The following is a 24,000-nucleotide window of genomic DNA, read 5'->3' as shown; positions in this document are numbered from 1 at the left end:
TTCGACTTTGTTCTGCGTTCGAGTAACGTGATATTCGGCTTACATTATCTCAAAGACCATATGAGGTGCATGGTACAAAAAAAGTAAATAAAATGGTTCTGAAACAGTGAAATCATATTCCACTTACTGCATTAAAGTAAAATTACTACTGATAGTCTGCATCAGTTCCTTTCTCAAACACACCCACCCCAACATGTCGCACAGAGCGCGGGTTATGCTAGTACATATTGTTGTGGTTACCAGATTCGCAAACCACCATTCAGGTCCCTTAGGTGAGGTATCTCGGTAAGTACATGTGTAGTTAGGCCCGAACCCGTTGTCTAGTGGGAATACATGTCATTTATGCGAGCTGCGACTCTTCAGGATAGCCGTTTTTCTTTCACTATCTTTATTTTGGACCAACCGCCATGATCACAACCACAACATCAACCACCGACCACAACCACCGCTTCACCACAACCGCCACGACCTTCACGTCACACCTCGCAACCGTAGCATCGCCACCGTTCTTGCCCCGCTGTGGGTACCGGTGTTGGATTCGTGCAGAGCGCGCGTCGAACCGCGTGTACAAAATCACGGATTTTGTGCTTCAAAAACGGATCAAAAACGACACACGCCCACTTTTTGCCGTCCAATCGGTGAGCGAGGGGCGAATTGGCCCCGCCCCCAGGGCGATCGATATATGCAAATTTGTGGATCAAAAAGCCTTCACGCCCACTTTTTCTCGGGCCAATGGGGAGCGAGGTGAAAGGTCAAAGGGAGGGGGTCAAAGGCGAAGTTACGGGGGGATAAAAGGACGGTGTTCGTCAGTCAGAAAAGGAGAACGAGAAAGGAAAACGAGAACGAGAACGAGAAGGAGTCGGAACGGAGGGGACGAGTGTGGAAGTCTGGAGCCCGAAGCCTGCAGTGGCTGGAGAAGCTGAAGAGAGTCGGACGAGGGGGTGCTCGCGTCGGTGCCAGGAGCTGCACGCCCGAGGGAGGCCGGCAGCGCGACCTGGCCGAGGTGGAGACGCACACCAGGGATAATAAAGATCCTCTATACCCCGAGCATCAGCAACCCCCTCCTGTTTCCCCCCGCGCTGAGATAGTGCGACCAAGGGGGCCCCGTTCCCACCCCCTACCAGACACCGTCCACGAGGCCCGCGGGTTGCGGGGCCATCGCCGCTCCGCGTCTCATCACCAGACGGGTAGGCCCGACCCGGTCTCGGCCTCAGGCCCGCCTCATTCTTGAGGTATTTCTTTTCCTTGGTTTTGGGTATGTGTTGTCAGCGCCGTCTGTGAGGTAGAATTGTATAAGTGTTGCCGTGTGCTCGGTAGTCGGTATTAGCTCTGCACATTGTTTTCGCTTTTATATTTGCTTTTTGTGTAAATGGAATATTGTTTTCTTTTTTTTGTGTGCTTTTGGTGGAATTGTATTTGTGTGCTTCCCGTGTGCCGCGAATAAATGTGCTTTATTGTTGAACTGTTCTCCCGCTTCGCTTCGTCTTTTCCCCCATTGAACCCTCATCTTGCTTCACGTAAAGGGTTGGTAGTGGGCTGAGTACGCCCGATAATTAATCGAACCGTCGAGGTCGACGATAACACCGCTCGGTTATTCTGATAGTACGGAACGGGTCGCTTAAGTGGCCCGTGTCCGAAGTCGACCTGCGGCGAGGTGCGATCGCCCGGTCTACCCTCCGCGTGGGTACTTAGGTAGGTCGAATTTGGCGAGCAACCCTATCCCACGTGGGGGCTGATTGGCTCGATCGCGGTGAGACCGAAAGGTCCACCCGTGACTGGTTCCCGGCGTTAGTCCGAGAGGGTCACGACTGGATTGTCCGTCCGGTGGGCGACGTACCGCGATTCGAGTTACGTGGCCGTCGCACGCCGGCGGGCGCGAAAACCGCAACACTGGTGTCAGGAGTGGGATACAAATTCATCGCCCTCCTCGCGGCACTGGTATTGGAGAGCGGGACAACAGGCTCTCCTGTCTCCAGCGAAATTCACGGGAATCGGTCCAGGGGTGAGAGAAGCGACCCCCGATTCCCTCCAAATTACGAGCGAGCAAATTAACCCTTCACGAGAAGCAAGATGGCGTCTCAAGGCGAGCGGGAGCCGGGGGTATTAGAAATGTATATGTGTAGTAGTGTAGGATCCATGGTCCAGGATGGAATCCCCGAGCAGGAAATGTTGATTGTGCAGGAACACGGACTCGCCCAACTAAACCCAGAACCTGAAATGGGTGCGGCAGCGGCCGCAGTGTATGACACCTCCCCCCCCCCTCTCCACCAAAACCCTTCCCCAACCCTTGCCGAAACGGCTCAGCTGAGTGCATCCAACATGGCCCAGCTATGCGCCATGCTGGCGGCAATGAACGAAAAGATGAATGCAAAAATGATCGAAAAAATGGATGCAAACACAAATGAAATGAAAAACGAAATGAAAGGCATGAACGAAAAGATGAATGCGAAAATGATCGAAAAAATGGATGCAAACACAAATGAAATGAAAAACGAAATGAAAGGCATGAACGAAAAGATGGATACAAATACAAATGAAGTGAAAACGACGATGGATGCGAATACACAGCAAATGAGGGAAGAGATGAAAAAGTTCCGGGGTGAGACGCAGAACATGGGCCGATGCCTGCAGGCGGGCATGAAGGCCGTGACAAAGGAAATAATAGTTGAGACAAGGGAGGTAAAGGGGGAAGAGTTGGCAGAGACACGGGAGATAGAAAAAATAGAGGAAAGACTACACGAGGAAGACGGGGTAAGTGACGCGCACACACACACGGAGGTAGTGGAGGATAATGGGGGTGAGCTCGCGGAGCGTGCAGGGACCCGGTGCGAGCACCTGGATGGCCTCCTCCAGGAACGAGGGGAGGGAGTATGCCCCCTTGAGGTGAGTCACGACCAGGTGAGTTCGGTCGTGCTTTGCGAGGTTGAGAGGAGGAGTGCTGTGGACGGGTGCACGGAGAGCTTGGGGGGTATAGAGGCCCGGAGACCCTTGTGGGGACACGAATCCCCAGTGTGGTTGTCCCTGTGTGTGTGGTGCAAGGTGTGAGTGCGGCACCGTGTGTGGAAGCGACCCCGTGTGTGGAAGCGACCCCGTGTGTGAGTGGTGTGGTGGCGATGGTGCCAGAGTGCGTGCTTCCCAGCTCGCCGGGTGTGGATGGGGCACCGTGTGTGAGTGAGGCCGTGTGTGTGAGTGAAACGGCCAGTATGAGTGAGGCACCACGTGAGTGGTGTGGTGGCGATGGTGCCGGAGTACGTGCTTCCCAGCACGCCGTGTGTGGATGAGGCACGGAGTGTGAGTGAGGCACCGCGGGTTAGTGCCCCCGCGTGTGTGGGTGAGGCACCGTGTGTGGAAGAGACCGCGTGTGTGAGTGTCGCCGTGTGTATGAGTGAGGTACCGCGGGTGAGTGCCCCCGCGCGAGTGAATGGAGCACCACGTGTGAGTAGTATGGTTTGTGTGAGTAGTGAGGCACGCGCGAGTGAACGGCCGTGTGCAAGGTCGCTGTGTGCAAGGGAGACCGTACGTGTGAGAGAGCGGTATGTGAGGGAGACGTCGGTTGGCATGCGGGAGCACGCAGCCGCGTCTCCCGGTGTGAATGTGATTGAGTGGACTGTGTGCGTCGTAACACGCAGGTGTGCGTGGGTGGAATGGAGGCGGCGACGGCGACATGGGAGAAACGAAAGCCGAGTCGCGGCTGTAGTTGTTTCGGGCACCGTGCCGGGTTCACCCAGCAGTGAGCACGCGGTCCGTGCTGTGCAACGCACGAGACCGCCACGTGCTCGCTTGCGAGAGTGAAGTCCCGGTCCGGAAACGCACGCGGTGGATTTGCCGATCCCGCGGACGGACAAAGTTTAGGCAGGATAACGGATTTGGACCGGACGGGTTCTCCACGCGATCGTGTGTGTTAAGCTCCAACGGGCAAAGCACATGTGTTCGCGTGGGAAACCCCTCGAGACGTGGGGCTTGTGGTTTTTTTTGCGCACGGTGACGTCATGGCTGCACGTGTGGTTGGAATCCGGCAGGAGGGGTATCTCTGCCGGATGGTCCCGTCCAAAGAGGGACGAGGAACACGTGCAGCTGCATGACGTCACGGGCAGGTGCAAAGTGCGCGAGCTCTGAGTTGCCGCGCAGGTGCTGCGCATGGGGAAAAAAAAAAAAAAGCAAGCCTCACTTTCGGGTGTACAGGATTCCTGGGCAAGGGGTGAAAGACCCCCTTACCTGGGCACAGGATGGAAACTAGTTAGGGGGAAGGGTTAGCTTAGCTAGACCGACTTCATGGGGCAGGGGTAAGTCCTCATGGAGTCCGTGGAATGGATTAGCTAGAGGGATTTAGTGAGCTTTAGGTGGGGAAATTGATAAAATGATGATTAGAAGACAGTGACAGACTTGTGAATGTGTAGAGGGGACGTAGTTTAGCTACGTAGCGTTAAATGGAACGTGCTGTAGTTTAAGGGAGGACGTGGGAGCACGAGTTAGTTAGGGGATGCAGTTAGAAGGATGGCAGAGTTCAGCGGTGTGTGTGTTGAAGAGTTGGAGAGTTGTGAGGTGAGTACATGTGCTTGGTGAGTGAGTGAGGCCAGCGGGTCTGTGTGTGTATGGAGCGAATGGGGAATGCATGGTGCAATGAGTGATTGGGGGGAGGAGTGACTCCCGCCCAAGGGACCCCCGGGGTCAGAGTAAAGTGAGTTAGCTGGGTTAGTTAAATTGAAAAAAAGGAGGTCGTTTTGTTGTTGGTGGGAATGTAGGCTCGAAACCCATTTGGAGGGGTGCAGGAGCCCTGTTGACGGGCTTGGGAGCGTGGCTGCGAAAGGTGAGTATCGCTGAGTGGGTACCCCGGGCACCAGGCTAGTCGGCCGTGGTAGGCCATGGGCCCATGGGGGGCCGGGATAGAGTAGTGGGCACGGGTGCGCCTGCTTGGTGCGGGGGCCGGGGGCGCCATTAGCCGCGTGGTCAGTGTTGTGGGCACGGGTGACCCTCGGAAAGGGGCCCGGGAGGCCGGCCTGCCACGTGTGCGTTTCAGGGGAGGTGCCATGGGGGCACTCCCCGGTGTTAGGGAGCTGGTAGGCTCGGAGGCAGTGTAGTGCCCGGGGGTGCCATAGCGGGAGATTCGGCAGAGGGTCGTGCCTGCCAAAGGGAGCCACGTGTCCCAGCCAGGAGACCGTGTGAGGGCACGGAGAGAAAATTGGGGGGCGAGGCCCGAAATTGTGAGGACACCAACACAGGCGACGGGAATCTGGGTTGTTAGAACCAATAGTTTAAGCGAGAGGCGCTTGTTGAAAGCCCCGGGGTAGTTTAACAGTTAAATGGTTAGGGTAGATTAGGAGATGTACCCCTCCGCACCATCCATCCCCTCGCTGTCGTTGTGGGCCGCTGGACCCACTTTGGGTTAAGATCGCCGAACTCTGGGGAGGCCATTCTGAGGCTTCGTTGGGCCTCGACACAGGACGTTAGCTCTCCCTTGTTCCCCTCTGGGAAGGGAACGTAGGGGTTGGGAGTAGGCTAGGTGACAGAATAGGTTAGCCGAACAAGGACGATAAAGGGGGTTAGGGGACGATTTATAGTGGGGAAGTAAAAATAAAAACAATAAAAAAATAAGTTGGGGCTAAATTGGGGTTTGACAAATTAAGGGAGTGGGTATGTACAGTGACAGGCAAAGGCGATAGGTTGGGAGGGAGACAGGTAGGTAGGTCCGAGCCCGCCTTCCAAGTGGCCAGCACCACCGCACTCCCTCCACCAACCTCCATTGAACGGCAAAGGCTGGCCAACTTCATCGGCTGGCCGTGTTTTGCTTCAAGGCGGAGGCCGGCCAAGTTCATCGGCAGCTGTGTGCTGCAAGGCCTGTGCCGGCCAGTTCATCTGCTGGCTGTTTTTCTTCGAGGCCTGTGCCGGCCAGTTCGTCTGCCGGCTGTGTTTGCCTGCAGCGGCCTTCTTCTGCGGGCTGTGTTTGCCTGCTACCTTTGCCATGCCATGCCCACTACCCCTGTTCACCAGCCCCGTTCAATTTTTGCTTTGCCCCCCCCCACCCTGTTCATTGCCATGTGCGCCAGGATCGTAAAAGCAACAGTTTGCAAGCTGCGAGAACTGCCCCGTTGGCAGCTACAACACGGGCCTGCAGTGGCGGCCCGTGCACCGTGTTTGTGTTCATGCATCCATTCGTTGTGCTCATTGCGTGTGCCACTTCAGCTGGCACGGAGACTACGTTTGTGCAGCCCGTGCACCGTTGTGGTTCACTGCGTTCAGTTCAAAAGGGAAGGCCTTGGACTGCGTGTGAGCAGCCAGCCACGTTCCCTGTCACCTGCATTGTTTTGAGCCAGAGACTGCATGCGGGCAGCCTGGCTCCCTGCTAACTGCTTTCTTTTTGCAGAGTTCAATGATCCTGGGCCATGGTTTAGTGTAAAATTTGTAAGTTAAGGTTAAGATGTACTGTAAATATGAGTGCGCCCCTGGCATGTCTGTCTAGCGCCGGCAATTTTATTTAAGTCGTCCGTGTGAGTGAGTTTGTTTACGTAGTTACGCAGCCCTCAGGTTATTTATTTTGGGGACACGAATACCATGAATGTCGCACTCAGGGATCCGTAGGTAAAATGTACTCGGGGAAAACTACACATGATGGCACACGAAAATTTGACGACTCGGGACGAGTCTGTAAAAAGGGAAGGGGGTAGTGTTGTGGTTACCAGATTCGCAAACCACCATTCAGGTCCCTTAGGTGAGGTATCTCGGTAAGTACATGTGTAGTTAGGCCCGAACCCGTTGTCTAGTGGGAATACATGTCATTTATGCGAGCTGCGACTCTTCAGGATAGCCGTTTTTCTTTCACTATCTTTATTTTGGACCAACCGCCATGATCACAACCACAACATCAACCACCGACCACAACCACCACGACCTTCACGTCACACCTCGCAACCGTAGCATCGCCACCGTTCTTGCCCCGCTGTGGGTACCGGTGTTGGATTCGTGCAGAGCGCGCGTCGAACCGCGTGTACAAAATCACGGATTTTGTGCTTCAAAAACGGATCAAAAACGACACACACCCACTTTTTGCCGTCCAATCGGTGAGCGAGGGGAGAATTGGCCCCGCCCCCAGGGCGATCGATATATGCAAATTTGTGGATCAAAAAGCCTTCACGCCCACTTTTTCTCGGGCCAATGGGGAGCGAGGTGAAAGGTCAAAGGGAGGGGGTCAAAGGCGAAGTTACGGGGGGATAAAAGGACGGTGTTCGTCAGTCAGAAAAGGAGAACGAGAAAGGAAAACGAGAACGAGAACGAGAAGGAGTCGGAACGGAGGGGACGAGTGTGGAAGTCTGGAGCCCGAAGCCTGCAGTGGCTGGAGAAGCTGAAGAGAGTCGGACGAGGGGGTGCTCGCGTCGGTGCCAGGAGCTGCACGCCCGAGGGAGGCCGGCAGCGCGACCTGGCCGAGGTGGAGACGCACACCAGGGATAATAAAGATCCTCTATACCCCGAGCATCAGCAACCCCCTCCTGTTTCCCCCCGCGCTGAGATAGTGCGACCAAGGGGGCCCCGTTCCCACCCCCTACCAGACACCGTCCACGAGGCCCGCGGGTTGCGGGGCCATCGCCGCTCCGCGTCTCATCACCAGACGGGTAGGCCCGACCCGGTCTCGGCCTCAGGCCCGCCTCATTCTTGAGGTATTTCTTTTCCTTGGTTTTGGGTATGTGTTGTCAGCGCCGTCTGTGAGGTAGAATTGTATAAGTGTTGCCGTGTGCTCGGTAGTCGGTATTAGCTCTGCACATTGTTTTCGCTTTTATATTTGCTTTTTGTGTAAATGGAATATTGTTTTCTTTTTTTTGTGTGCTTTTGGTGGAATTGTATTTGTGTGCTTCCCGTGTGCCGCGAATAAATGTGCTTTATTGTTGAACTGTTCTCCCGCTTCGCTTCGTCTTTTCCCCCATTGAACCCTCATCTTGCTTCACGTAAAGGGTTGGTAGTGGGCTGAGTACGCCCGATAATTAATCGAACCGTCGAGGTCGACGATAACACCGCTCGGTTATTCTGATAGTACGGAACGGGTCGCTTAAGTGGCCCGTGTCCGAAGTCGACCTGCGGCGAGGTGCGATCGGCCGGTCTACCCTCCGCGTGGGTACTTAGGTAGGTCGAATTTGGCGAGCAACCCTATCCCACGCGGGGGCTGATTGGCTCGATCGCGGTGAGACCGAAAGGTCCACCCGTGACTGGTTCCCGGCGTTAGTCCGAGAGGGTCACGACTGGATTGTCCGTCCGGTGGGCGACGTGCCGCGATTCGAGTTACGTGGCCGTCGCACGCCGGCGGGCGCGAAAACCGCAATATATATATATATATATATATATATATATATATATATATATATATATATATATATATATATATATATATATATATATATATATATATATATATATATATATATATATATATATATATATGTCTGTTTCTCTCTCCCTCTCATCCTCTTGAAGAAGTTTGGTCACCTAAACTTTTGGGTCTCACTATCAGCCATGATATTTCTTTGGCAACCTATATATCTAAGATGACCTCCAAAGCTAGTCGCTGACTGACCATCCTCCATCATACAATGTCCTTTCTTGGCACATCAGAACTTTCATTGAATTGCAATACCTTCATACGCAGCTTGATGGATCACTGCTCTCTCTGGGCTGGCAACACCTTGCTCAGCACGGCACGATGGAAATCATGGGAATCTTCCACAATAAAACCAAGTCTGGGTTTATCACTTTCACATCAGACAGGCCAGTGGTCTGTGGCTTATACCACCTCCTTTCTGGTCTTTCACCTTCTGCCCTTTCCATGCTCTGACCCCCCCCCCTCCACCCCCCCAAAGTTTCTGCAAGCGTGTATGCAGTATGCCAGTAACCCCCTTCAAGTGAAACTCCCAACATCCAGATCAAATTCCTGCTCATCTCCACTTAATCATTCCTCTTGTTTCCCACCTGTGAAATCAACTTCCTTAGTCTCTCAAATCTCATTCTTCCTTCCAGGGGCGAGCGAAGTGATGTCGAGGCAGTTTATTCCTGATACATGAAACACCCTGCACCCCATGCCTACAGAAAACAGATTTTGGAACACCGGCCTCATTTTCATTCCAATTATCATGTAACTTTGTTCAAAAATTCTCCATGTGTAGGCACTCCTATGTTGAAAGTTTTGTGTCATCGCCCAAGCGGTGGTGGAGAAAACAAATTTTAAATCAAACTCGAAGGGAACTCGGCAGAGCGCATACTCCCGCCACATAATTCCTGATCCACGAGAACACATTGGGCCCAGCACATTTTTGAAATATCATGCTATACAGAACTCTGTAGTTTTTCGCCCTCTCTCTCAATGGTGAAGAATCACTTTAGAAATTAAATAATTCTCATATCCAGATCTTCACCAAAATTGAATCAATTCTTCCTTGTAACACACCCAACAGGTCCACCAAATTTCATCCGAATCCGTCCACAACTTTTTGAGATATGGTACTGTACTATATATATATATATATATATACAGTATATAGTATATATACAGTATATAGTACAGTATATCTTCTTCTTCTTCTTGTTCTTTCGGCTGCTCCCTTTTAGGGGTCGCCACAGCGGATCATCCGTATGATCCGCGTACTGATTTGGCACATGTTTTACGCCGGATGCCCTTCCTGACGCAACCCTGGTCGCCTCTTACGACACAGGGATATGGTACACCTATTTTAACCGGGGTATACACCGGCCCAGTACACTGGTACTCATTTCGCCGACCTCGGAAGGATGACAGGCTGAGTCAACCCCCTGGTGTATTAATTCAGTGACCCAACGGGGCTTGAACTCAGGACCTTTTGGATCCCAAGCCACTGCCCTAACCACTGCGCCAACACCAGGAGATATATACATATATATATATATTTTTTTTTAAATCGGTTTAGCCCTATCTCTCAATGGTGATGAATCACTTAAAAATGAAATAATAATCGTATCTGGATCCGGATCGAGATCTTCATCAAAATTTAATCAGTTAGTCCTTGTCACACACCGAACCTGACCACAAAATTATAATCCGGATCCGTCCACAACTTTTTGAGATATCCTGTACACAGACAAACAGAATGGTGAAAACATAACCTCCTTCACCTTCGGTGGCCAAGGTAATAAAGGTGAAAAATTGAGGGCCTCGGCTGACGTTCCACCATGATCAAGGCCAAGGATGGTTGTGGACACCTATTACTGTCCCAGTTAAACTTTTCCTGGGGCCCAGCCACACTCACACCCAGTAAATGAAGACATCGTCAACATCTCATCATGTGGAGACACGATTGCTGAAATGCAGACAATCGGGCCATTTGCCATTTCACAAACGCAACAACGGGGGAGAGTTACCTTCTCCATTATCACACAGGACAAGACACGGCCATTGATGATGGCAAGGACAGGTGTGAAGCAATGCATGAAGCAGAACATGTCGCTTCAGACTGTAATTGAGAAGCAATTGAAGAAATACTTCGACAGAGCTAACACAACGTATTTTACCATTTGGATGAGTCTTTAGCGGACACAATTATTCACACCTCATGAGAACGGTTTGGCCCGAGTCTTTCACGAACCGGCTGGCCAAGCCTGATGTTTGACTAAGCAAGTCAGAGGAGGAATTCCTCATTTGTTCAGGATGCCGGCGATAGCTCGCCTGCACTCTTCATGAAGAAGGACACCGTGGCATCTTTAAAGTCCAACAAATGATGTCGGCAGACGGGATACTCAGTTTCACGTCCAACCGAAGGACTTGCACATTGACGAATCACCGGGATGACAGTTTATAGCTGGGCCAGGATTCGAACCCAGAAAAGACGATGGTTCACGAGCGGTATTTGACGATGTAGATTGTTTCAGAAGTCAAGGATGAGACAATGTGATAATTTTTGTCAAGGATTATGACCTTTGGTGCAAAACTTCCTCTTGAACATTCCAGGAACAATATAACGTCATATAGACTATATGGCATTTCGCACTCCTCGGATTATCCATACTTTGATGAAATCGGCGTAAAAACAAACTTGAAGGGGGCGCCACGGGAAAGGTGTTCGAGATAGAGAAAAATGGTTTCAAGACTTTAGGTGGGGAATGACCTCATGATTATGCATAAAAAATATTGTCATCCTAGCTCTCAAAGTTTGGGCGGTCGTATGATTTTTATGTCAAAATTCGAAATTTTATCAGTTTTGACCTTGTGACGAAAATGAAAAATCGGACAAGTTTTAGATAATTCATTTTGCTATTCAAATACCGAAGAACCCATTCCATTGAGCCAATTCCCTCGGAGAAGATAGATTTTTAATCCGACTACCCCCGAAAAATGGCTATTTTTTTGGGCGTGGTTTCGCCCACAATGGGCGTAGCACTCCCTCATCCAGGAAAACACAACGAGACATTGATATCGAACACATAACCAAGTTTCATCAAGATCGGATCAAAGTCCACGGAGTTATGCTCTGGACAGACGACACACAGACATAACGAATATAGTGGTCACTCTGGCTGGCGCTCGTGAACCAACAGCTGAGAGAATAGAGAGTGTGCGCGTACCTCCAGACTGTCGAGGGCCGTAAACAGAAAACCCGCCGTGTATAAAGTACGAATTTAAAGACTATGCCGAAGCAGATCCAGATCACGTTATGAACATGAATAAAAGTAGAAATGCGATCTCACAAGTTCTTTGGGCGGCTGCTGATGGTGTTTTCCAAACAGTCCCATCTTTTACCACACAAGTTCTCCTCCTCAGGGGCTCATCGCCGCCCTGACGCGCCAGATAAACCAATTTCCGGGAGACTGTGCATTGCTTGCGTGTTGTGGTTTTAACGGGAATTAAAACTATTTACGACGGTAAATGTAGGCGCGTGTCCGATAATTTTGTTTAAAATGAACATTCACTTCGTGATTATACATACTTGCAAAAAAAAAAAAAATGGAAAAAGGAAGATACCAGCTACGCTAGCAATACATTTTGAAGATACCTCAAGAGGATTACAAGGCAGTGTGCCGATGAGATCACTGACAATTAAAACGATTTACGACGGTAAATGTAGGCATGTATCCGATAATTTGGTTTAAAATGAACATTTACTTCGTGATTATACATACTTGCTAATAGAAAACGATGGAAAAAGGAAGATACCATCCACGCTAGCAATATATTTTGAAGATACCTCAAGAGGGTGACAAGGCAGTGTGCTGATGAGATCACCGACAAAAAAATAAATAGCTCCGCAAAGCGGGCGTAACCCCTCAGCCCCTTGACGCAAACCAATTTCAAGAGGGTGGCCATATTGAAAATCGCAGCACGCCCATTTTCGAAAGGAACCTTCCTATACTCAACCCCAACACACCCAGCAACTAGAACGGGCACTCAGTAGAGCGCATACCTTCGCCAACGCTACATTTTGCCCCCCCCCAGAAACCGTTGATTGTGAGGGTATTTAAACCCATACCACATCTGCAATCTCATATGTGTTATGATGGCTTAAAAACATTAAATTTCCTGTGTCATATCGTATATCACAAGATTGGGCATTGAATTCACAACATTTTGGCATTGGTTGCATGTAAATTGGATAAAAATTGACCGCACTATGGCAAAATGATGATTTTGACCTTTTCATGACCTCGACCTTGACCTTTGTACTCTTTATTTTGTAATTGGTATTAGAGTGTGGGGAACAGAACAGTCAACCTTTTGGTGTTGGTTTCATGCAAATCGGATAAGAATTGACCGTGTTATGACTAAAACCGCACATTTTGCAATGTCGTGACCCCCCCTGACTTTTGACTCCCAACCGCTAATAAGGGTTATCACGTCATTGTGTCATGTCACATATCACAAGATGAGGCATTGAATTCTGAACATTTTGGCATTAGTTGCATGCAAATTGGATACAAATTGACCGCGCTATGGTAAAAAGACGATTTTGACCTTTTCATGACCTTGACCTTTGAACCGATCGCTCCCAAAATCTAATCAAATGGTCCTCGGATAATAACCAATCATCCCACCAAATTTGCTGTGATTCAGTTCAATACTTTTGGAGTTATGCGAATAACAAACAAACAAACAAACAAACAAACACACATATTCACAAATAAATAAATAAATACACAGCGATCAAAACATAACCTTCGCAACAAAGTTTGCGAAGGTAAAAATTGATTTAATCGGACAAGGCGTTCTCCTCGAAATTGACGGAAACCAATTTCAAGATGGCTGCCGTGGCGGCCACAGTGAAAATCGCAGCATGCCCATTTTGGAAAGGAACCTTCCTCGACTCAACCCCAATATACCTCACCAGAATAAAATCAATGTGTGAAGCCGTTCTCAAGTTATTGTCCGGAAACCAAATTCAAGATGGCTGATCTAGCCGCCATATTGGATATCGGATTGCGCTGAATATCGAAAGGAACCTTCCTCTAAACACCCCCATTATATCACACAAAATTGAAATCAATGTCAAGCCATTCTCAAACCTTCCTCTAAACACCCCCCATTATATCACACAAAAATGAAATCAATAAGTCAAGCCGTTCTCAAGTTATTGTCCAGAAACCAAATTCAAGATGGCTGCCCTAGCCGCCATATTGGATATCAGATTGTGCTGTATATCGAAAGGAACCTTCCACTCACCACCCCCATTATACCCCCATGAAAATAAAATCAATCTGTCAAGCCGTTCTCAAGTTATTGTCCGGAAACCAAATTCAAGATGGCTGCCCGAGCCGCCATATTGGATATCGCATCGTACTGAATATCGAAAGGAACCTTCCTCTACGCAGGCCCAACACACACTGCAAAAATGGATTTAATCGGACAAGGCGTTCTCCTCGAAATTGACGGAAACCAAAAGTTGACAGACGCCCGGACGCCCGCCAGACAACGCCTATGACGACAATAACCCTTAGCCAATTCAGGCTGAGGGGTAAAAATGTAACACGCAAAACATTGTCTTGTTCTCTTACCATCCTCTGGAGCCACTTACAGTCAGCAACACGTTTCTCTTCACCAGCCTCCATATCACTGATTTTGAAGGTTTCGTACGACCACCAAAACGACTTTTAAATGCATTAAGATTCTTTAAAGGATGCATTCTTGATGTAATGTTCAACGAGAAACACGCGTTCTTCCACAGTGAACACCAGACCATGGTATGGCTGAGTGAAAACCATGAAACGTCATTGCTGGATCACGTGATAACTCAGGATCATGTGATGGTCATGGTCTTCGTCTTCTTCTTCTGCGTCTTCTTCTTCTTCTTTTCAGAGCTGTGAGGCTCGATATACACCACTCTCAGAAACACCGGCTGGAGCAAACAACCACGGGGGGTGGGGGGGGGCTTCATGTTCATTGGCCCGTTTCTTTAATAAATTTCAACAAAGATTTATTGAATCGAGGGTGCTTTTGGTTCGGTCTTCACAGTGTATCTGATACACCTGACCAGGTGAGGGCCCTCTCGGATGGAGTAGATGAAGTGTGATCTGGGCCGTCTGTACCAAGGGCATTGTGTGAAGATGTGATCCTGTAATTCCAAAACCATGAAACCAAGCAGCGTGAAAATTGGGTGTTTGAGTTCATTGAAAAACACTCCCTTTGAAAATAATTAACTTCCATCGTCCTTGGTGAGCTGTATTTTCAGCCTTGCGTATTGATTTTATGCAGTATGGAATAAAGCGGTTCCTGGCTCGCCATTTCCCGTGCCTGTTGGCGACGAGGCGACGAGGATGGGATTTCGTTGCTGCGGTAAAGTTATTTGAACTTTTCTGAGCTGCTGTGCAAGTCCAAGGCCCGTTGATAGTCAGGCAGCATCTTGCACAAAATAAAGTCCCGTGAGATTTTTGGTATGAAAGCAAACCACCATGCTGGACTCTTCAAGTGGACCGTAATGATTAATAAAAAGCTTGGTGGCACTCTGGGAAATGGTGCGGGCGTGTATTTTGAACACATTTAACATTTTTTGTAGAATGACTATTTTACGCCACTTAAAAAGTGACATGTCACCCTGACCCCTCCATATACCACCAATTTTGTCATATTTGGTATCAAATTGACCGGCATGAACCTCTGCATACACATAGGTCATTTATTCGTCAATATATGAGCCATATCATGAATAAATCACACAAAAATCAAAATTTTGACCATATTTCGACCGGTTTCACTGTCCGCAGTTCACTAAAATACCTTTTTTCTCAACATTGTGCTCACCAATCTGCTAATGAATAGTATCGCAACGTACCGATGTTATCACTAGTTCTTTTGATATTTTATACATATCATTCACTTGATAATTCAAGGAGATATACCTCAAAATGTAACCCTACCCCCAAGTTCATACGTATGCATAAGTCCCATGGCAGTCAGCTCTCATCCAAAGAGCTCGTCGCTGTCATCATCGTTGTCGTGTTCATCTGGTACTTCATCCTCGTCGTCGTCGGTTGAGTGGTGCGAGTTTTTGCAGTTCTCTTCCAGACTGGAACATCCACACATGTCTGTGCAGTTGAGTCCTGCTTTCACGCAGGTGCATCGTGCTGTTTGACATCTCAACTTGGAACAGTTGCATTTCACGAAATGAATAACAGACTTTGGTGCTGGGAGTTGAGTGGTAATGACTGAAACCCATTTTGCCTCCTCAAGTTTGCAGCCATAGTTTTGTGGTGATGGAATCTGTGGGTTTGGTGTCGTGTCATTGAACCACACGATGGCTTGGAAGTAGGCACGGCTGATGGCTTGTTCGAGGGCATCACGTGTTGGAGGGAGTTTCTCGGACTGGCATTGTTTCTGTGAAAACATCCACCATCTGAGCTTGTCTATCTTGGTGAGCAGTGTTTGAGGGGCATACACTGAGCAGATGAACGTTTTGATGGAGTTCAGTGTGTCAGTACTCAAGTGTGATGTTGTTCCCAGGGATCCAAGTGCAGTAATGCCCTCATCACTGGCATGTTGGAAAGCCTTCCAGAAAGCCATTTTGCCTTTTCCGGCGAAACTTCCAGTGTTGTCTGCTCCACTCAGAGCATGGAGTCCCGGCAAAGCTGCTACTTGAATCGGTTGAAGAGATCGGTAAATCATTTGGGGTGGAAGAGTGCGCGCTTTTGTCCTGTCCCTGTAACAAAAGTTGTGTTCCTGCATAAGACAGGATACTGCCGAAGTGCCAGAATGAAGACATCGGTGTCTGGGGAGTGGATGGCAATACTGGATGCACCACAACTGGTTGCATTGACAGCGTGCAAGAGGAGCTTAGTGTATGCTTCCTCTTGGTCACTTTGGAGGTATGCCATGTTTGTATGAGTTGATTTGCACTGTGATCCCCATGCCACGACCATGTGCTTCCCCATGGCATTTGCTCTTTCCAACATCTTCTCAGCAACATAACCAGTTAATGCCATTTTCGTCTTCACACTCGCCAGTAATTGCTTCATCGACACCTTGGCTATGTTTGTAGTGTCTGTGATGTGATAGGATACCACGGGCTGGGTGCCTTGCGGTCTATCACGAGTGGCCGTCTTCAAAGAAGAGGAAACATCATAGCGGTCAAAAACCAAGTGAATTTCATCACCTTTCCTGTATTTCTGCAAGATCCATGTCGTAAAGTGCTCTGCGAGCTCTCTGCAGTTCTTGATGTGGTCTGGCTTGTCCAGAGATTGCAGTTCTGCCATGGCATCCAATAGAACCACTTCCAGGAGAGACGAGTCATCATCCTGCTCTGTTCTCGTACCGACTTGAACTGATGGCATGATGACGTCAGATGTTGCAGTGTCCTCAGCGGTCTTCTCCAAAACCGCCATCAAACTACTTTTCCTTTGGCAGTGCAGCATCGTGCCATCCGCAGCAAAGAGCGACCTTGGGACAACTGAAAGTTCATACTGTCCTATGATTTCTGCGATGTTAATTTCGGGCCTCGATTTTAATACCAATAGCATGCGAGCGAACAGACTTCTGTCTTCTTGCAGCTCGACTATTTTATCACCTGCAGTCACTTTAAGACGTTTTCCTGTTGTCTTCCAAGTCTTCAGCTGGCATGTCTTCATTGGAGCCCACAGATTTACTGTTGTCGTTGTGATGCGGTTTGCAACGAATGCCTCAAATAGAGCTTGGCCGACTTTAGGTTGTGTGATGAGGTCATTCTTCACATTATCAGGCATAACCTCCTTCGTCACGAAGTTGGTGAGCTCCTTGGGATGATCCGTGAATGGATTAGTGAAGCTTTGTATTGTTGATGTCAATGCTTCAATGTTTTTCTCTTGTCTCGACAGTACTGCAGGTGAGCATGCGTGATGCTGTTCATTATCATTGGGCATCACTCCAGCCACTTCGTAGGCTTCTGCAGCGAGTCTCGCCAGTTCTGGAGCGATGATGTAGAACTTTGTACGAGCACTACTGTTGAGTGCGATAGCGACAAGGCCACCGGTAACCTTCATCATTCTGTTCAGATGCTCCAGGGCGTGATCAGCCCCAATGGCACAGAATGGTACATGGCGATTCTTGTTTACAACCCAGTTTCCATTCTCAAACTCTTGGTAGACTTCTTTGTCGTTTTCCTTCACAGACTCCATGTCGGCCAGATACAGGGGAATCATGCGAGCATAGACAAGCTTGTCATGTGCAAAGAAGTGCTTTGTGAATGACTCGAGGGCCGTGAGGTGCAGTTTCCAGTTACCTGTTCTAACAGCTCGTATGAGCAGGATCATGTCCATGACCATCTGCATATACTGCTGCAGTACGAGTGCGCCTGTTCCAGACTTGTCCTGTGCGTCAAAACGGTCGATTTTGTCCATCACTTGCTCTGAGTCGATGATATTTACCATAGCTGAATGGGCTTTCCTCATCTCTTCGGGATCTTGATTGACAAACGTGAGAGCCAAATCGTCAGCAGCTGCTGAGAGGTCCTTGAGCAGATCACTTTCACTCTCGAAGAATGCTTGCTGATGCAATGTGAACAAGGACTGCAAAGTGATCATGTGAGCATTCAATCCTCTCTCCACATGCTTTCCTTCAAGGAATTGTCGAACCGTTACAGGTCCATATAGGTCTGCCTCTGTCCAACAAAAGTCCAATCCACTGTTCTCAATGTAGCACCCAATGCATCGGAGTTGGGCCATCACGATATGAAGTTCCCCTGGGTGAAGAATCAGGTGATCCATGTCATTGCGGGCCATCTGGAGCTGTTTTGCAGGCTTGTACAATCCCATATCCAGTGAAACCATAGTCTTGTGATTTGGGCCGACTGCTTTGGTACTGATTCCTTGTGCCTGCATCAGTACTGTCAGGAGCGTATTCCACTAATGTGCGGGTGCTGCTATGAGTGGCGATATTCCAACTCTTGTCAGGGGCAACTTTGTAGAGACCAAGGAATGATATGCCGACCACGTTGGAATCTCTCCAAGAGTAGCCGAAACCACTTCCTCATGTTCTTCGCTACTCGGATGTGGTAACACTTCTTCTTTCTGTTCGAACCTGCGTAAAGTTCGTCCCATCAGCCAGGCAACATCGGGTAGATACTCCGATTTGTTGGTACCTTCTCTGATGCAGAGTGATGCAGAGGATGGACTCTGAGGCTTTGCTGTTGGTTTTGGACAGTCCACCAGCTTTGTGGTTATGCTTGGTAGATCTGTGATTGAACGCATCTGGGCTGGTCCAGTTAGTTTAAGTTTTGGAATCTCATCGCCTGGATCACACCTCTGGTAAATGGCCATTGCTGTAGCATGAAGGGTTCTTTTTCCGTCGGTAGTGTCCTCCGCAAAATCGACATTGCCGACTGCAAAGAACAAGTATCTTCCCATCACAACATCTGGGGGCATGTAAAGGCCATCGTTTATTGGCATTCTCTGAAGTACGGTAGACGTTATCTGCCCTTCTATTCTGAGTAATCTGTTGTACTCCACAGACACTCCAAACTTATGTAGCATATCAACAACTTTTTTGCTCCTGGTGGAGCATATGTAGCATATCAACAACTTTTTGCTCCTTTTTTTTCCTCATGGCTATTCCGATAGCCAGTTGCTGTGGCATCTCATGTGTCATTTTAAAGGTTTTCGTAACCTTGTTTCCAACTTGTTGTGGTGACAAGTACTTCGCCACAGTACTTTGTGCCAGACTGACGGCATGCTTGTTGACGACGAAGTATTCCTTGTCTGTTGACAATGTTGTGTTTGGGCCCTGGATTAACCATCTATAAAATATGTAGAGTTCTTCTGGAACCTGCTCGCTCATAGAGTCAGATAAGTTTCCAGTGAATGTCCATTTGTCGGCCTTGCGTATCGCTCTCCTCAAAATTGAAGATGCTTTGTATAGCACCCTCATGTCCAATTCCATCCCCATCTCTGTTTCCTCCATCCGGTTAATGGCTTCATCCCTGGTAGTTTTGATTGTGCAACGTTCTGGCTCATTGATTCGCTTCGGTTTGTTGAACTCTATACTGGGTATTTTGTTCTGCAGCAGTTGCTTGATTACTTTGCAGGGGCATTCTGGATGGGTCACATTGTTCGCAGATCTTATTGCAGTGAAAGTGTCTTGTAGTTCACCCATGTTGAGGATCTTTCCATCCAACATCATGCCTTCTATCGAGGCTCAGGAACTCAATTTCTGCTGCAACCTCAACTACAATACTGGCTTGAGGAACTCCTGATGATTTCTTGATACGCCAAACATTTGTTTCATGAATTGCCCAACATCGCTTGTGGTATTTAACATCGATGGCATGCACGTCTGTGCGGTTTATTAAAGTACTGAGCTTCACACGAAGCTGTTCGTCTCCACTTTTTGCAATGGCTTCCTTAAGAGAAACACTTGCATTTCCAGTGGCGAGTAGATGTAGCGAGTTGGTACGCGTTGCTCCAAGATCACAGAATAAACACAGGTCACTCTTGTATGGGGTTAATGCCTGGTGTTGGCGCAGTGGTTAGGGCAGCGGCTTGGGATCCAAGAGGTCCTGAGTTCAAGCCCCGTTGGGCCACTGAATTAATACACCAGGGGGTTGACTCAGCCTGTCATCCTTCTGAGGTCGGCGAAGTGAGTACCAGTGTACTGGGCCGGTGTATACCCCGGTTAAAATAGGTGTACCATATCCCTGTGTCGTAAGAGGCGACCAGGGTTGCGTCAGGAAGGGCATCCGGCGTAAAACATGTGCCAAATCACTATGCGGATCATACGGATGATCCGCTGTGGCGACCCCTAACGGGAGCAGCCGAAAGAAGAAGAAGACTCTTGTATGGGGTTGAATGAGAGCATGTAAATGAAGTTGAGGCCTGAGAGGATTTTTCATCATGGATTCCTTTGGATGATAATCGTTTCTCGTAGTGTCCTTTTGCTCTGTTGAGCATTCCAGCATGAACAGTATTCTGCTGACATTTCCTGTGCCACGATGCAGATTTTTCCTGCAGGTCCTGGCTGGAGACATTTCCAAGTCGCCGGCTGATTTCGGGATAGTCTCTGTCACCGTACTTAGCTCGCTCTCTGATACAGAGTAATATCTTCTCGTAAGCACTGTGACTCCGAACTAATGTTGCGGCACTTTTTGTTTGTCAAATAATACACAAGGAATAGTCAGTGTCTACTCTCGCAATTTTCTCTGGAGGAAATACAGTTTTTGTGGCTGACTCCATTTCGATGTTGACAAGGTGATGTATTAGAATGTGGAAGCATTTGTTAGCAATAGTGGAATACGCAATAAGCCGTCACTGGTTACAAGAGAGGGATAGTATGCTGGAGTTCCAATCTGGTGTCTACAAACTACCGATGACCCTTTCTGTTCTTGTCAGATGTTCTGCTGCATCTGAAAAACATAACAGTGAAAAACATAAAAGTATGTTTTTATACAGAATCAGCTAGATTGCATTGAATATATCATCTTGTGGCTCTTCAGCAACATCACATCTGAAAGAGAGAAAATGCTTATATTAGTGGATACCATGGTTACGATAGTCATATGGGAAGACTAGCTCAACCTAATCATCTACAGTAGGATTTGTGGCATGTGTTTACAAAATCATGCATCCAAATTTACAGATGTCGGAAAGAGTAACCTTCCGATTCATTAGGGGGTAGGGTTACATTTTGAGGTATATCTCGTTGAATTATCAAGTGAATGATATGTATAAAATATCAAAAGAACTAGTGATAACATAGCTACATTGCGAAACTATTCATTAGCAGATTGGTGAGCAGAATGTTGAGAAAAAGGTATTTTGGTGAACTGCGGACGGTGAAACCGAAGTCGAAATATGGTCAAAATTTTGATTGTTGTGCGATTTATTCATGATGTGGCTCATATATTGACGAATAAATGACCTATGAGTATGCAGAGGTTCATGCCGGTGAATTTGATACCAAATATGACAAAATTGGTGGTATATGGAGGGGTCAGGGTGACATTATGTCACTTTTTAAGCGGCATAAAATAGTCATTCTTCAAAAAATGTTAAATGTGTTCAAAATACACGTCCGCACCATTTCCCAGAGTACCACCAAGCTTTTTATTAATCATTAGGGTCCACTTGAAGAGTCTAGCATGGTGGTTTGCTTTCATACCAAAAATCCCATGGGACTTATGATGCTCCCTGACTAAGGAACTTGGACAGTATTCAAGGTGCCGGCGTTGACTCGCCGAATCGACGCAAAAAACAAACCATGGGATGTTTAGCATTCACAAACCAATTCTAGCAGACAGGACACCGATCTTAAAATCCACCCAAGTGACGTCGATCTTCACGATGCAACGCTCTGCCTGTGAAACACCATGTCTGACAGTTTATAGTCCAGTTGGGAATAGAACCAAAGCAGGAGAGTTCAAAGGTAATTGTGTTCCCTTATCAGCACCTCATCAAATTTACAAGGCCAATCAGCAAATAAATACTAGATACGGGATTTCAACCAGGGATCACAGCATCGTGAATTAGGTGCTGAAATGATAAACGGTGAACAACAACAACCACTTCCTTTCCTCAAAAGAACAAGGTTGATTCAGTGAGAAAACCACCATAGTGAGATCTTCAGGTATTTGGGACCTGGTCATACAGACTATGAAGGAAATGGAGAAAAATTGAAAGATAAACAAACTTACCATAGTATTTGGGAAAGAAATAAAAATAAGACAAAAAAAAAAGATGTTAAAACACAAAACACAAAGACAAATCCATTGAATGGTACTTTGCGGCTCACTCAGGAGGTACATCATCATCAGGTGAGATAAACCAGTGACTAACCCAAGCATCATCACCAAAGTACCAAAAAGAGTATTGTGTTTAATACCGTTATTCCCACATTGGTGCTGCAGCGTACAGATGAATGGAAACCATTCAGGTTGCACAAGTTAAAGTGCTCAGAATCAGATTGAAAATCAAAAACCTGACGAATACGGAACTTTCAAAATGGTGTACGAATGTTAACGAGGACTTTCACGCATGTGCTGTGTGTGCGTGTTTAAATTGACTCGGTTCTGATCGCGACATGCAATTTTAACTTGTCGTTGCCAGCGCAAAATCTGCAATTCAAATGGTCTTTTAAACATAATTTTATATTAAGCAATTATTCGAAAGAGTGGCAATTTCGAAAATGGTCAACCACAATTCTTGCGTTCCTGGATGCAAATCAGACTCAAATACACAGAAATACGTGAAATATCAATGGATGAGAGGTGTCGAGTTCATACCATTGTTTACTGTTAATGCAAGCGAGCGGTGGTGATGGATAACACATTTTAAAACACACGCACCTCCTTTTAGCAATAGATGCAAAAATTGAATACAGCTACCCCTGCCACCGAATGTGGACAGAGGTTATGTATTCACCCCTGTCTGTTTGTCTCTGTCTGTGTCTGTGTGAGCAGGATATCTCAAAAAGTTATGGACGGATTCATACAAAACTTGGTGGACAGGTTGGATGTGTATGCCTGGTGTTGGCTTTATGGTTTGGGTGGTGGGCTTGGGATCCTCGAGTCCTGAGTTCAAATCCTCAGCCATTGGGGTTTCCAAGGTGAGGTTGATTCAGTCTGTCAACCTTCCAAGGTCAGCAAAATAAGTACCAGCTTGCTGGGATGATTGAGCCATTTGAGTATCCTCCATCAGAGTGGCGACCCGTCCAGGATTGTGCCCAATAGCCCAGGAGACTGCTTCAGCAGCACCGACGCTCTGTACAGAGTATGGTCCCAATGAATGGATGGAAGGATTGGGTGTGTCACAAGGGTTTGTGTTCAAAATATATATTGTTACGGTTGTGGAAATTCACAGAACACCATTCAGGTTCCCCAAAGGTCAGTTATGTCGATAAGTGTGTGTCCAGATTAGATTTCCCCACCGATGTATAATGGGAATTATTCGTGTGCCGGGCTGTGCATCCTTGAATTAGCCGTTATTCTTTTTCTATCTTTATTTTAAAACAAACAACATCTCCTCACCATCATCTCCACAAACAACAACATTTCAACAAACAAACAACATCTCACCAGCATCTCCATGGCGCCGCCATATTTTCACCGGCAGCGGCATCCCCAACAAACAGCATCTCCGCGGACAAGCACGATGGCTTCCTCGGCAGCGACAGGGTGTTTTCAAACACGGCCGCGATGAGAGTGATCTCAAACACGTCCGCGCATGACTGACAAAACGGATTAAGACGACGAAAGGGGTGGAGCCAGCCGGGGGTGAAGGGTCGAAGGTGAAAGACCAAGCGCCCCCCCCCCCCGAACCCGATAAAAGGCTGGGCTGAAACGCCAAAGAGTTAGTCAGAGTGGGGCTGGGCCATTACAGTCCAGAGAGTCGAGCCTGCAGTGGAGTTTGGAGTCCGGTGGAGTGTGGAGTCCAGTTCAGAGAAGTCGGTGTGGAGAGTGCCAGAGTTTGTTGGAGTTGGTTGAGTTGCAGCTGGAGAGAAGTCGCCAGCCAGCTACATAACGGTCCGAGCGACGCTGAGGAGTGAACGGGCTCTTAAAGAGCATCAACTCAAAAAGAGCAACGCTCCTCCGAAGCGTCATCAGCCAGGCC

At 48.0% G+C, this 24,000-nt stretch overlaps 1 protein-coding gene across 1 annotated transcript in view; it reads right to left on the bottom strand.

The window, feature by feature from the left end:
• The window catches only part of CHMP3 (charged multivesicular body protein 3), a 69,331-nt gene extending 57,475 nt beyond the window's left edge, over window positions 1-11,856 (bottom strand). Inside the window, exon 1 of the mRNA XM_085850008.1 lies at window positions 11,695-11,856. Coding sequence (XP_085706134.1) covers window positions 11,695-11,739 — 45 coding nt within the window. The 5' untranslated portion in view covers window positions 11,740-11,856. The remainder of the gene's footprint in view (window positions 1-11,694) is intronic.
• Between the last annotated feature and the right edge of the window lie 12,144 nt (window positions 11,857-24,000).

The sequence above is a fragment of the Eptatretus burgeri genome, chromosome 12 (assembly GCF_056783735.1).
Source record: "Eptatretus burgeri isolate ZD-2024b chromosome 12, Ebu_testis_v1, whole genome shotgun sequence".
NCBI classification, from domain to species: Eukaryota; Metazoa; Chordata; class Myxini; order Myxiniformes; family Myxinidae; genus Eptatretus; species Eptatretus burgeri.
The sequence above is the reverse complement of the archived record's forward strand: the minus strand, read 5'-3'. Positions and strand labels throughout refer to the sequence as shown.